At 45.9% G+C, this 15,339-nt stretch overlaps 1 protein-coding gene across 8 annotated transcripts in view; it reads left to right on the top strand.

Moving 5' to 3' along the window:
- Positions 1–15,339, top strand: part of LOC142573188 (ubiquitin carboxyl-terminal hydrolase 11-like) — a 256,525-nt gene that overhangs the window by 163,593 nt on the left and 77,593 nt on the right. For all 8 annotated transcript variants that reach the window (XM_075682766.1, XM_075682764.1, XM_075682768.1 and 5 more), the window contains one exon: positions 2,145–2,275. In XM_075682766.1, the coding sequence (XP_075538881.1) occupies positions 2,145–2,275 (131 nt within the window). The remainder of the gene's footprint in view (positions 1–2,144; positions 2,276–15,339) is intronic.

Genomic DNA, 15,339 nt, shown 5'->3' with positions numbered 1-15,339 from the left:
GTTCTTTTTCCCTCTTCCTAGGTTTCTCAGCCCCTGTGCCTCCAAAAATTGATCAGCGTGTTTGGCTAGATTGTTGAGTGAATCTAACTTTCTCTCTTTTAGGAAGACACCCAGATTAGGGCTACAGCAAGCTAAGAATTGCTCACTGACCATGAAATCACGAACCCCTGCATAAGCCTTCGCAATATCGTCCATTTCCACCCACCGGTCAAAATAATTTGACAGGCTGCACGCAAATTGCTTTCCCGTTTTTGCTTCTTCTGGCTTGCAGTTTCAGAACTGCTCGCGAAAATCTTCTGCTGTAAGTCAGAATCTTTGTAGTAGTGCCTTCTTAACGTTGTCATAGTCTAGGGAGTCTGAGGCGGTCATCCTCCCAAAGGCACTCAGTGCCTCGCCTACCAGGCAAAGACTTAGGGCTGTGGCCCATTTGCTCCGGTCCCAGCCTTGTCTGAGGGCTATCCTTTCGAACCAGTGCAAGTATGCATCCAAGTCGTCATGCTTTTCATCGAATGGTGCCATTAGCTTATGTGGACAGATTTGTTGGCTTTTGGAGACTGCGAGCCGGAGGACACTGATGCCACACTCATCATCGCGGTGACCCTCTGTTGCTTGTGCCAATCTCAGTTTGAGTTCTAAAATTCATTCTCCCTAGCATGCAATTCCCGCGCTTCTGCATGTTTGGCCTCTCGTTCTTTTTGGAGGATCTCTCTCTATTTCTCAATATACCTCAGAGCTTCATCCTTTGAAAAATCCAACTCTTTGACTAAGGCTAGAGTCTTTTCCCTGTCCATTTCCAGATTACAAAAAATTTGTGACGGGGCAGGAAAAATTAATTCTGCAAGCTCACCAATTGTCACGAATTTCAACGCTCCAGCAATAGACAGAGACACATTTCAAATATGTTAAAGAACATTTATCTAAAAAGAATGTAACGAGAAAAAACAAACAGCAAACCACTCTGACACACTATAAACACTATACGCACATGAGACATTGCAAAAACTAGCTATACAGATAAAAAGAAACAAGCGCTCAACTGCATATTGTTCCTCCTCTCAACTAATCAACACGACGTCACAAGCAAACAAACGTTCTGACTGTCGCCAGTCGTGTCGTACTCCGGCCCAGCATGGCAAAGGACGTTGGCTTGCGTGGTTCCGACGCAGCGTGGACGTCGACCTCCGACGAGAGCGATTAGGTTGTAGTCTTCTGCAGAGACCTGCGTGGCACAGGACGCAGTCTGGGCCAGTCGGCTGTTGTGCCGCTGATGTGGCCAGGGGATTGTTTTCGTGGCACAGGACAGCAGCTTGTTATGGCAGCGTGGGGTTGGACCGTGGTCGTGGAACACAGCCACAGTGACGCAGTCGAGGCTCAGCAGCTGGAGTTGTCACTGGTCGACTCCCTAACGTCCCCTCTCCGGTCCGTGATCCCCGAAGCTGCTGCCTGCCGTCTCCAGAGCACAGCTGAAGATGCCATTGTCTTGCTTCTCAACCACATCAGCAATGCCAGCTCATCTCAGCCTGCGTCTCCTTTTTCTTAATTTCTTCTTCTTTTTTCGCGCTTCATGTGCTTCTTGCCTGCGGGTCCCTTCTCCGTTTCGTCGACTGGTGTTTTTGTCTTTTTCACATTCTCATAAAGGTCTAGCCGGTGACTCACGACGTGACAGATGCCTGCTTTAAATCCCTAGTGAACTTTTTCCAGCAGCATGAAGCCACAGAAGGATTTTAAAGGTCAGGTCAGATGACATCATTTGTGGATGCTCGCCGATTTGCACAAAAGGGCAATATATCCGTCATGGACTGGATGAAACCAAGGAAGAGTACCACTTGATCACAGTTTTCTGTTAAGTTCAGCTAAATAAATGCTTTTTATGCCATTTCCCCCCCCATTGTAAGCTTACTTGACTTACTGTTTTGAAGTAAGATATTTGAATGCACCTAGTCGTGTTTCCAATTATTCTTCTGATATGATGAACAAAATTTTATTGTCCCTTCGAGTTCGTCTTAAAGCGAGTCTACTGTATTTTGCACAAACTCTTTCACATGGCTACGATTGTGACATGCGGTCGAACATGTTTCTGGTGTTTCTGGTTCGAATTGCTTGTTGTTAAATGTCCAAACCTGGTGGGTACCTCTGTGTTGCAGGCTGGTGACGGTACCCCTAGTGTTCAGCCAGGAGGGTGGCCAGCCTTGGCGGGCACCAACTCTGGTGCGAGTGCCTTGTCACTGTCCTGCTAGCCATCTGTACACAGCTGCTGCTGCCCACCTCCCACCTGGTGAGTGGTGAATGGTCCCGGTGTTGGCCCGCGGAGCTGCCACTGTCCAGCTTTGCTTTTGCCCTTAGAGTCTAATATGAATTTTTCAAAAGAAATTCTAGTTTACTGAGATCACCGTAAGGGTCAGGCATGTGTATGCTGACCAGCGAAGTTTGATTTATCCGGAGTCGTGTAATAACTTGAACCAGAGTTCAAAGCGTTATGATGTCACTGTGATAAAAATAACCATGTGCAGAACAGCATGGCGATCCTGCTAACACTCGCCGTCTCTCACAGTGACAGCTTATTTAATAGGCAGAATGGAAACCGAACTAGCTTCCACAGACAATGCTAAGAAAGTGCTGAAACACAAACACTGTGACCGAGTGCCAGTCCCCTGTTAAATGACAGTTGGTGCTTCTTTCACACATTATGAGAGCACTCTGTGTTATGTGCAAAAATGTGCATTAGAGGGTAATATATATAGTGCAGGATGTAGAAGTGTTAGGTAGGGTAAAGTGCAGTGATCATAGGTTAGTGAGAACTAGGATTCACCTCAATTTGAAGAGACAAAAAGTAAAATTAGTCAAGAAGAAACAGGCCAATCTAGATGCAGTAAAGGTGCAAGCAGACATTCAGGCTGGTACTTGCAAACAAATATGCAGCCTCAGAACAGAGAGATGAAGATGACACAGAGGTAATGAATGAATCCCTAACTAGGCTAGCTTCAGAGGCAGCAATTGAAGTAGGAGGCAAGGCAACAAAGCAGCCAGTAGGCAAGCTCTCACAAGTAACAAAGGACCTAATAAACAAGCGACAAAGAATGAAAGTGTCCAACTCAAGAGATAAGATAGACTTCGCAGAACTGTCAAAACTGATCAGCAAGCCAAAAATAAGGGATATTCAAAATTATCACGTAAGAAAGACTGAGGAAGCTGTGAAAAATAGACGCAGCCTGAAATCAGTGAGAAGGAAATTTCGCATTGGACAAACCAAGATGTATGCACTGAAAGATAAGCAGGGTAATATCATCAGCAATCTCTAAGTTATAATAAAGGCAGCGGAATAATTCTATACTGCCCTGTACAGTACCCAGAGAACTCAGGATAACTCCATTTGAAACAGTAATGAACTGGATACAGAAACTCCTCCTATAACTAGTGATGAGGTCAGAAGGGCCTTACAAGACATGAAACGAGGAAGAGCAGGAAGAAAAGATGGAATAACAGTCAATTTAATTAAAGATGGAGAAGACATAATGCTTGGAAAACTGGGGGCTCTCTATGCGAAGTGTGTATCGAGTGCAAGGGTCCCAGAAAACTGGAAGAATGCAAACATTATACTAACCCAAAAAAGGGAGACGTTAAAGAACTGAAAAATTATAGGCCCATTAGCTTACTTCCAGTATTATATAAAATATTCACCAAGATAATTTGCAATAGAATAAGGGCAACACTGGACTTTAGCCAACCAAGGGATCAGGCTGGCTTCAGGAAGGGTACTCTACAATGGATCACATCCATGCCATTAATCAGGTAACCGAGAAATCCGCAGAGTACAATCAGCATCTCTACATGGCTTTCATAGATTACGAAAAGGCATTTGATTCAGTAGAGATACCTGCAGTCAGCGAGGCCTTACGTAATCAAGCGGTACAGGGCGCTTACGTAAATATCTCGGGAAAATATCTAGAGATTCCACAGCTACCTTAATTATACACAAGAAAAGTAAGAAGATACGTATAAAGAAAGCGGTCAGACAAGGAGACACAATCTCTCGAATGCTATTCACTGCGTGCTTGGACAAAGTATTCAAGCTGTTAAACTGGGAAGGCTTGGGAGTAAGAATTGACGGCAAATATCTCGGCAACCTTCAGTTTGCTGATGACATTGTTCTATTCAGCATCACTGCAGACTAGTTATAACAAATCATTGAGAACCTTAACAGAGAGAGTGTAAGAGTGGGGTTGAAGATTATTATGCAGAAGACCGATAATCGTGAATAGCTGGGCATGGGAACAAGAGCTCAGGATCGCCAGTCAGCCTGTAGAATCTGTGAAGGAGTAGGTTTACCTAGGTCAATTAATCACAGGGAACCCTGATCATGAGAAAAAAAATTCATAGAAGAATAAAAATGGGTTGGATTGCATATGGCAGACATTGTCAGCTCCTGACTGGAAGCTTACCACTATCATTGAAAAGGAAGGTGTACAATCAGTGCAATGTACGAGTGCTGACATATGGGGCAGAGACTCGGAGACTGACAAAGAAGCTTACGAACAAGTTCAGGACCGTGCAAAGAGCGACGGAACGAATAATGCTAGGCATAACTTTAAAAGACAGACAGACAGCGGTGTGGATCAGAGAGCAAACGGGTAAAGCCGATATTCTAATTGACATCAAGAGAAAAAACTGGAGCTGGGCAGGTCATGTAATGCGCAGGTTGGATAACCGTTGGACCATTAGGGTTACAGAATGGGTACCAAGAGGAGTGAAGCACAGTAGAGGACAGCAGAAGACTAGGTGGGGCGATGAAATTAGGGAATTCATGGGCTCTAGTTGGAATTAGTTGGCACAGGAGAGGGGTAATTGGAGATCGCAGGGAGAGGCCGTCATCCTGCAGTGGACATAAAATATGAGGATGATGATGATGATCATGATATAGGGGTGGGCGAATAAGTATTTTTATTAATATGAATAGTAAGCACAGTCGAACCCACTTGTAACGGTACAGGTTTGAGCAGTAATTCAGTTATAACGAGAACCTGCTGCACCGTCAACTTTTGTATGTTTTCAGTGGTAAAATAACCCACTTACTATGCTGGCTGTCCGCGCCAAAAGGTAATGAAATGTGAAATCCTTAAAAAGAAAACAAGAAAATGAAAAATTAGAGCCATTGAACGGTGGCCCAGTGCCCCAACAGCCACAGCACATTCATTTTCCAACCTTCTCTCTCTCTAGTGGCTATGGTGTTGGGCTGCTGAGCACGAGGTCGTGGGATCGAATCCCGGCCACGGCGGCCGCATTTCGATGGGGGCGAAATGCGAAAACACCCGTGCGCTTAGATTTAGGTGCACGTTAAAGAACCCCAGGTGGTCAAAATTTCCGGAGTCCTCCACTACGGCGTGCCTCATAATCAGAAAGTGGTTTTGGCACGTAAAACCCCAAATATTATTATTATTCCAACCTTCTCCCCACGACTCTCCCGTCGCCCTTCAACCCTTCCGAAAACCAAGGGGCTGCTCGCATAGCTGTGTGCCGTGCCACCCTCCAGAACACGAATGGACTGCGCCAATTGCGCTACTCCAAGATTGCTCGCTGGATCCTCATTCAGCGCAGTTCTGTAAACAGTTTTAATCACTTGCGTTCCTCTTCATTGGTTCTATCAAAATCGTGCCTAGCCACGTTTTTTGTCAACCTTGTTTCACTCGCCACCGAAATGGAACATGGCTGATCCACCCACTGATCATCGGCAATGCATGACGTTGCCGGCGAAAAGAAAGCACATATATAGTTTGGAAACTAAGTGCTTCTAACCGATGAGGCGATTGTCGTGAATGCGCTTGCATCGGATAGCGACGGTGGCAGCAATGATGCGGTAGGGCAGGCTGCCTCAATGCTGTGCTCACAGGAGGCCCAGCAGATGATTCAGTCCCTCAGGTGCTTCATTTTCGCGAGGAACTTTCCGCTGCACTACGCTCCAGCACCTGGATGCCTTGGAGAAGGATGTCGGCAAGCTTCGCGTAAAGCATACATGGGGGTAGGGTGTCTACCAACCGGGAAAACCGGGAATTCTCAGGGATTTTGAGTAGTCTGGAAAAACTCAGGGAAAACTCGGGGAATTTGTGCCTCTATCAGGGAAAATTAGCTGTAATTTTATTGAAAGGGTCGAAAGTCGCAGTATTACTGGCTTGAGTAACAGACAAGAATCGTAATGAATCGTCTTTGATGTCCTGTCGTCGGCTGGAGGAGTTGCCAGTGTACAGTCAACCACCGACTTTCCGGATTCCCAATAATTTGGACGGATTCGTGGCACCACCATGTACCCCATAGAGTCAATGTATCATAATGTCTGAAATTTCGGATGCAAGAAGTCTTCTTCCGTCCGATTTTCCGGATGTTTTGCCATGATCGCAGGTCCGAAACGGCATTAACGCCACCACTGCTGCCATTTTGATTACCTCGCCGCCTCAAATCGGCGCTCTCGCACGCAGATCTGCTGGCAGCCGTTGCCACCACTGCAGCAACGCTTGGCCTAACTGCTTCGACGTTCGCTATGAAGCTTTTTGCCGTTGGGTGCCGTGTTTTTTATTGAAAGAATTCGCTGATGGTCAGCAATGGCACGGACTCCGCCTTTGTGTTCCTTGCGATTGGCTTAGAAGCCTGGAAAGCACGGTGCGATGCATAATACCAGTTTCTGAAAGTCAGCTTTGCCTCCATACAGATATGTTACTTGGTGAAGCATACACAAAAGTATTGCAGTGAAGCATAACAAGCGTGGGAAGGGGCTATTGCCACGGGACACAGTATGTATTCCTTAAAGGGGTTGGGACACCAAATTTTGAGGCTATAAAAAGTATGTTGTAGGCTGCTTCCGTATGCGAGGACACCCACAACGAAGTATTGGATGCTGCAAAGATTTCAAAATAATTTTAATTCAGCTACAAAAAGTCATTAAAAGCTCCTTCTCGTAGTCAAGACCCATCGCTAGCGTGGCAGTTAAGACGTCACAGTGGAGGAACGAAAATATTGACGTCATAGCACACTAGCACAAAAACGTGACGTATGATGAGTAGTGATAAAATGCCGATTAGGGAGCCTGCTGAGCCGAGCGACCGAGCATAGCCTCCACTATGACCGAGCTACAGGCATATAGAAATCCTTTCTTAATGCCAAGAAGGGGTAAGGCGTGCAGACACGGGCACAGGAGGAGAGAAGTGGACAACGCCGCACGGCGGCCCGCGAATGGCAAACTGCGTGCGGTGAGTTGCCGTGCCAGTAATGTGGACGGTCCTTTCACATTGAGTGCCGGCCGACTAGCCGGCCGACTCCGAAAGGGACCAGGATATGCGGCGTTCGTGTTGTCCACTTCTCTCCTCTTGTGTCCGTGTCTGAACGCAATTGCCCCTTCTTTGCATTATGAATCCTAACCAACTAGCTCAACTTCCTGTCATTCTAAAAATCCTTTCTCTATGCTACAGGCTTCTAGAACACTGTAACCAAACTAACCCTGTCCCCTGGCTAACCGAGACAGGCACAGCGCTGTCACGGAGAGCAGTTGATGTAGCACGTGCCAGTCGCATAGTTCGGTATCTCGGAGCGGTCTCTCGTTCGCTTGGCGTTTCTCAATGTGTAAAGGCCCGTCCACGTTACCGGCACGGAAACTTGCCGCACGCCGTTTGCCGTTCACGGGCCCCCGTGCGACGGCGGTTTTGGTCGCGAACGGCGAGATTTCCTTGCCGTAGAGAGGACAGGCCCGGGACCCATATGTGCGGCAGCCGTAAGGCGAAGTGGCCAATCAGCGACCGAGGAGTGGTCACTCTGGCACCGACGATAGCCTCGCCACCGCTGATCGTTCGGCGCCACTGATATCGTCGCTAGGCCTTTTCCGGTTCATTTCAAAGCTAAAGGTTACGGCGCTTCGGAATGAATCACCGACTCTCACAAGCAGCAATATTTTCTTACCGTTGTTGTCGCTCTTCGCAATAATTATAACAATTGTGACATGCACTTTGAATCGCCAGTTGTTTACCTCTGCTGGCAGAGCATGCGTATGTGCGAGCAGACGACGCAGCATAGTTTTACGTCACTATTTTTGTGACCCACGTGACCAAGCCGTGTTGCGTTTCCTCTCCTATGACGTCATAGCATCACCCGGAGCCCAAAAACCAAAACCGAAATCGCTCGGTATAATAATGCTGTTATTAAATTATTTATCGGGTATATATGAATCCCGCGGTGTGTATCGTGCTTCCTGAAGCAATATGAAACGCTTGAATTGAAGAATGCATGAATGAAAATTTTCATGTCTCCACCCCTTCAGTTATACACGCGTGCACCCGGTAATTCGAGCACCGATATGCCTAATACATTTACTGACAGGCCTTCAGAGTGTTTTCAAATGTGTCCGTGGTGGTTTGAGCCTTAAGCACAGTAAATGACATGCATATTTTTTTCCAATTGGCCAATTTTTCGGACGCGTTCGCGGACCCTAAGGAGTTCAAAAATTTGGACATGGACTGTGCAACTGACCAAGAAGATGCTTCAAATGGTCCGTGGGGTGAACGAGTGGCGGAAGGAGTACAAGAACAAAAAGGACCAACACATTGAGGAATGAACGGGAAAGGAAGCGTGCTGCCGCCATTTTGAAGGAGCTTGAGCTCAAAAAACAAAGTGTTGGCTGATGCTGAGTTGCAAGTGTCCCTCATCAAAACCAAAATAAATTCTTTAAAACAGTGAAACACAACACTGAGGCATCGTGCGCGGGCTGAGAGTATGTCAGGACAGTTGAGGTTGACTTACGAGCTGTTGAGAGAGAATCTCAGTTGCGATAAAGTTCGGTCCTCATACCACTGAGCTTGCTATCAGTTGATAGAAATAGCTCATGTTCGAAAATATTTGCTTTTATATGCATCTTTTTTATTCTTATTTGAGAATGTCCGACTCGATTTGCAATTTTTTTCGAAGACATTTTATTTGCTGTGCATTTTACTAACCCCTCCCTTCTATTCTTTTTTTGAATAACATAAACACTACTCCTTAGTATTGAAATTGGATTAAGTTGTCTTTTTAAAAGTTTTTTTTTTCATATGCTTACTAGAGAGTGACAGCATCGGGCGATATGGTTTCAGTTCGTCTTGACAAAAAACATAGTTCTGCATCACTACGGGAATTTTGCAAAGGCACTCAGGGAACTTGGAAATGTCAATTTGGTAGACACCCTGGGGGGTTCTCTCATGCAAGCTAGTGAGAAGTACATGGTGAGATGCTTGTGGCGATCTTACCTCAGTGTTTCTTCTGGATTTCTCAAGCTGACAGGCTGCCGTAGCAACCTTCTCACATTTTCTAAAAGGCCCCTTTCGGAGCCACCAAAGTCATTCCTTGGCGGAGCTCGCATATCGCTTGGAACCCGTGACCCCTCTTTGCAGTTGTTATAGCAGTGCCATTCTTTAATGCCGGCAGCCACGGCTTGTTACACCTGATCAGAACACCTGGAATGCAAACGAGTGAATACAATCAGCAGCCGGATGGAGGAAGCTGGTGGGAAGGGGCGCTTGGCCTCCCCACGATTATAGTTTTCTCACAACAGCTCTTCTATCCCCCTATTTTGATTTTTTCATGCTACTCAGTTAAAACAATTATTGGTTATAACAATGAAATTTAGGTGGCTCTTGAATATAGTAATAAGTGGGTTCAACTGTGCAGTCATACCCGGCTATATCAAACTTGCAAAAGAACGCCTATCAGTTCGATATAGAGCATAATTCGATATAAGCCTGCTAAATAATTGGATGTCATAAAAGCACATACCATTTATAAAATCACTTTAGGGATGAAACTAGCTTAGTTTCGCATGGAATAGTCCTGTATTTTCTTCTGCTTGGGCAGTTTCGCTGCCTACCACGCATGCACTTCTCCTCATTGTCTAAGGAGTCGGAGCAGCTGAGGCCGCAACCTTCCGCATTTGCACAGAAGCACCGGGCTAGTGCGAGTGCATCAACACTTCGGAGGATGTGGGCAAAGGACCGTTGTTGCTTTCCTCATTGTGCCCTCTTTCACTTGTGCTCAATATGATGTTGGCAATGCAGTCTTCGTTTTCGGGCTCTCCTGTGATCGCGACACCATCATTTGCACTCACAAACCTGCCACCGTTGATTCGTCAACAGCTTCTGGAAATTCTGACAGCTCACTCCAAACTTCGGGAACACTGGTAACGGCTGCTTCGCATTTGTCAGAATTTACAGTAATCACCGAGCACGTGGAAGCCGGCACGGCTGAAGCAATTTCGGATGAACCACTCATACAGAGCCGTGCGTACCGGCCGGGCACTATGAGCACCGGGTCGCGAGTTTGGCCGCTTTAGCCCTAATCTCCCCCATATTCTTCAAGATCATGCTGAGCATGCTCCTCGGAATCATTCAGGCTGCGGGGACATCCGACTTCTCACCGCGGTCGACCCGATTTATGATTTCAAGCTTCACGACGAAAGGAGAATTCTGCCACTTCATCACGGCATTGCTGCGGGAGAAGGCCCAGAAGGCGCACAGACAATGAACCAGAAAAGCAGCGAGACAACTTGGAACTTTCGCCATTTTGCACGACGAGGGCACAAAAGCCTCTGATTGGCTGTCTGAGCAAGCGCTGTGTGCGGGCCAGGATAATTTTTCGCAGGGGAGTGTCGGCGGCTCGTCCGAGGCAGCCCAATCACTGTAGGGAGAGCGGTTGGATGATACTGCGCCACTGGGTTCTTCCGCCACAGCAAGGGAAAGCCAACTTCTGGGGGCACTTTTCCGCCACTCGACATTCTATACATCGGGAGTCGCTGCTATTTTTGTTCAATGTAAGCGTAATTTTTGCTATATATGCTCATTGTAACTATAACTTGTCCAGAAATCGTCCAGAAATAGAATAACTCGATGTTAACGGGTTCGATATAGTCTGTTCGACTGTATTGGATATTGAATCTAATATAAAATAATCAAACACAAAGGCATATACGTATTTGCAGTAAGAATATTTATTTCTGTATAACTGGGTATCACGAGTGTAATGACTAGATCAAAAACGAAGGCTAAGTATCAGAGACAAAGAATCAGTGTTAAGCACGAAATCACAAACGATTTGACCTTGTTGGATTAATATACCGTATTTATTCTAATCTAGCTGATGGCTTTTTCAAATAATCATATGCCACTCTAGGGTCAACTTAGATTTAAGGATCCTAAATAATGGGCCAGTTTGTAATTGAAAATAATAAATGTGGTGCATAGCTAGCACCCTCTAGAAAGGTCAGTATCGCAGCCGCTACTAGCCGTGCCAGTAGCCAACTAAAGTAGAAGAGCGACATCGTCATTTTGACCTGTGTCGTTTTGGCGTGCGGTGCGGCATTATCGTAATTGCACCAAAGAAGCGATGCCACTGCAGCACCGCTTTCAGTCGAAAAGTTGTGCTTGCCACAGAGGTATCGTCTAACGTTCAAGTCTGGTGGGACTTCAGCATCGATGAGAAAAAAGTCTGTCATTGGAGAGGACGACAGGAGACGCTTTTTGCATTTGCCGCAATAAGGAGATGACAGTTATAAGAAAGATAAGAGCGTGATAACACAGAGGAGTTGTTCACCGAGATCTTGCCACGTTTCGACACGTACGAGCCATTCAGCTCTGCCTGCGCATGTGTGGGCGCGCAGACACGAGCTTGCGCAAGTCTACAAGCGTACGAGGCTAGCAGTGGTGATGACGGAGAGGTTGGCATGTTCATATTAAATAAATGCTGTTTTCATTTTGTGAACACTGCCCTTCCTTTTTTGTTCAGCCTTCCTTCGAGCTAAATTTCTTGGGTTTTTTTTCCGCCTCGGACATTCGGGCGCAAGTTTGCAATCGGGCTCAGCCTGGATTCGAGTAAATACAATAGTAGAAGGCTACAGCGTGGGAACTGACGGAGACAAAAGAGGCCCACAAAGTGTGCCGATGCAGCCACACTTAAAGGGCCCCTGAAATGGTTTGAACAAATTTTTGTCATGTGCTCTTATCTTAGCTACTTCGTCTTCAGTTACGACACACTGTGTTTAATTCTTACGCGAGTGTAACCGGCTTGTGGATATGCGTGACCTGGCAGAGCAGTTGAGGCATCGATGTTCGGCAGCGGCACGACTTCAGCGGTGAGGTGCTGGGTATCCTGTGCCGACTGCGACGACAGAATCGCTTTCTGAAGTTTATTGCATCTTCCACGTTTCCGCCCGTAACGATTCACAGAACGAAACTTTGTCCGACCTCCAGCATATCCAGCGTCGCAGTCCCATGATTAAGACAATATGGCAGCTATTTTTGTTGTTTGAGTGCTCGTGGCCCTTGGAGCCAATCATCACTCGCCATCTTGGTCACATGCTCAAAGTGGCCAATAGTAGTGTGTGTGGCGAATTTCTTTTGCTGTTCTTTTTTTCGTGACTGCAGTGCCAGCAATGTTGCCAACTGACGAATAAAGGAAGCCAGAAACATTAGCTTTCAAATGACACCAAAATGGCGCTGGCAGACCGCATATTTATCGTGTTATGCGCGGCGAAAATTGTCCGTGATTTGTCCCCAATTTAATGGGATTAAATTGCATCTTTAGGTCACGATAATGGAAGAACTATACGGCATTTTGTAACCAAATTTTGGAGATAGGTATGGAAGCGAGTCAGGAACGCAGCAATTAAAAATTGAAAATTGAAACTTTTTTGCTAGGATTGCCTAATTTGCGCTCATGATACTGTTCACGGTTTGCTTCGATAAGCTGAAGGCCACAGCAACGTCCACCTACTCTTGCCTTTCTCAGCTTGCTTGATGATATCAAGCTTGTCCTTCAGGGAAATCTGCTTGCGCTTTGTAACTTCTGGTGGTTTGTGATGCACGGCGTTGGCTGATCCATTCGGCTCCATCACACCGCTAATGTCCTGACAGTGTGTCCTCATGCACAGGCTGGCAGGATAAACAAAGCACACACCGGGCTGAACATAAATGCCACAAAACATTTTATACTGAGAAGGGGCACTGCCAAGCAACCACATTTTTTTTCTTTTTTAATTTTGGCAGTACTATGCAAGTATAAGTGGTAAATAAATACCGCTTTTATACTCATATTTGTTTTTACGATTTGAGTCAATGGCCAACTGTTTGCAAATGCTCTGTCAGACAGCAAACAACTGATCATCGGTAGAACGGAGATCAGTAATCTCCATTCTTAAGTATAGGTACTTTGATATTAACGAGTTAATAATAATTATATTAATATTAATTCTTGCACCACACAACAGATAGCACTGTCAACCTTCTCAAAAATCAAGGGTGCGTAATTTAGGGACTTTTTTTACAAAGTTCTGGGTGCAGCTTTTACACGGGTGTGCGCGTTACATGAGTATAGCGAAATCTCGATGTACTGAAGTATTTAAATTTTCATAACCTCTTGTTCATAGAACACCATGTATTTAGAACCTCAATATAACGATGTATGTTTGTGTGCGATTTTAATATAATGAAACTTCGCTTCCGCAGCAAAGGAATGCCGAGACAAGAAACAGAAACTTCCGCAGACGCAGATGGTCAAATGAATGAATTACAAGTGCTTGCTTGCAAACGCACCTCTTAAATCGCATGTGACACGACAAGAGCAACCACCGAAGTGGAGCTGCATCATGTTCCCTATAAAGTCCAAGCATAGAGTAAGACTTTCAACAAGAGCAGACACTCCCATAGAGTCCAGCGGCCGAATTGACTGTAGTGTGCCATGCGAATGAGATTAACTTCTTCCGGTTTCGATTCCGGGCGCATGTGTTTTGTTTGAGCACTAGCTGGCGCGCGCTCCGCCGGCTGCGCTAGCTACCACGTTTTTTTTTTTCTTTTTGCATCTGCTGCTCAACCGTGCGCAGTCTTGGTACGGTATGGCGGCTTGTAAAGATTGTGAACTATCTTTACAAGCCGCCATCGAATCTGTGCCACGTGCAATGTCATAAAGTAGACGCAAGATACCTTGTAAAGGGGAAATCAGACATCCACCCGCTGATTTTCCCTTTATTAATTACTTCTCTCCACCTTGCGGGTTTCGCAGAACTATTATGTCAACACACCTTGTGGATGAAGAAATGTTTATTTCGCTCTATATGAATGCTCGTTCTGGGCTTTTTGTGCATTCATCCAATGTTGCGGCACCAGGTAAGCAGCAGTAATTCCCGTACGAAGCTTCGCCGGACCGCATCAGCTGAAAAAAGTAAATTACAAGCACGTGTCATTTTGGCATTTAGACCTTATAGGAATACTGCGTGTAGAGGGGAAACGTGCGAAAGTGGTGAATGGGCGGCATTGCAAACAAAAGCAATTCGGTTTTACATACAAACCATCAAAAATACCCGACTCATCTCAAACAATACCATACATAACATATGAAAACATCCGATTTCCAGGCATTCTTTCATTCCCGGGCATTGTTTCCTGCACATTTACGAACACGAATACATGGGTGACTGCTTGTTTCCAAAACAACTTGACGTCAGCCGACGCGATAGTATGCTACATACACAGAAGTGGCCACAGCACAGGCTTGCCAGCCAGACCATGTTAGACGCTCGCAGAATGCCTTCTACTCGCACTCAAGACAAATGCTTTGGTGCAAGGCCCGTTTTCAGAAGACAGAATTTTTGAGTTCTTGGTTTTTGAGTCCCCCGGCGTTATCTTTTGTACGTTACGCCGGCGCAAGCAACACACTCCTATGTTATCGCTCTTGGTAATCGCTCGTGGCATTTTTGACAAGCGTGAGTACCTACAGAAGGCATATGTTGCGGGGCCATAGAAAGCATCACAAACTTGTCTCACTAAGGTTGAATGAACATGCCAAACTAACTGTCACCATGGCCAAGCTACTTTTCGCTGACTGCATCACAACGCCAAGCGCAGTGAGTCTTCCTCGAAAGTATCCCAAAAAGTAGTGAAATTAATTACAATAATGTTCGGGGTCTGAGAAAACATCACAAAACTTGTCCCAGTAAGGCTCTGCACACGCGGAACTAACTGCGGCACACGGCCTAGCTGCTTTTTGCTAACTGTGTCACGACGCCGGGCGCAGCGAGCGCTCAAAGACTACTGAAATTAGTTGCAATAATGTGGGACTCAAATGAGGCGTCGCAAACATCTCCCAGTACGAGTCATTAACTCAAATTAAATACGCCAGGACGGCTGAGCTGGTTGCCACTAACTGCGTCACAAAGCTGCGTGCGGCGAGCGTGCCCAAAAGCTACTGAAATAAGTCACAGTAATGTTGGGCTCATAGAAAGCATCGCAAACATCTCCCAGTACGAGTCATTAACTCAAGTTAACTACGTCAGGACGGCCGAGCTGT

Source organism: Dermacentor variabilis, chromosome 2, assembly GCF_050947875.1.
Source record: "Dermacentor variabilis isolate Ectoservices chromosome 2, ASM5094787v1, whole genome shotgun sequence".
In the NCBI taxonomy this organism is placed as follows: domain Eukaryota; kingdom Metazoa; phylum Arthropoda; class Arachnida; order Ixodida; family Ixodidae; genus Dermacentor; species Dermacentor variabilis.
This window is presented reverse-complemented; position numbering and strand designations above follow the sequence as displayed.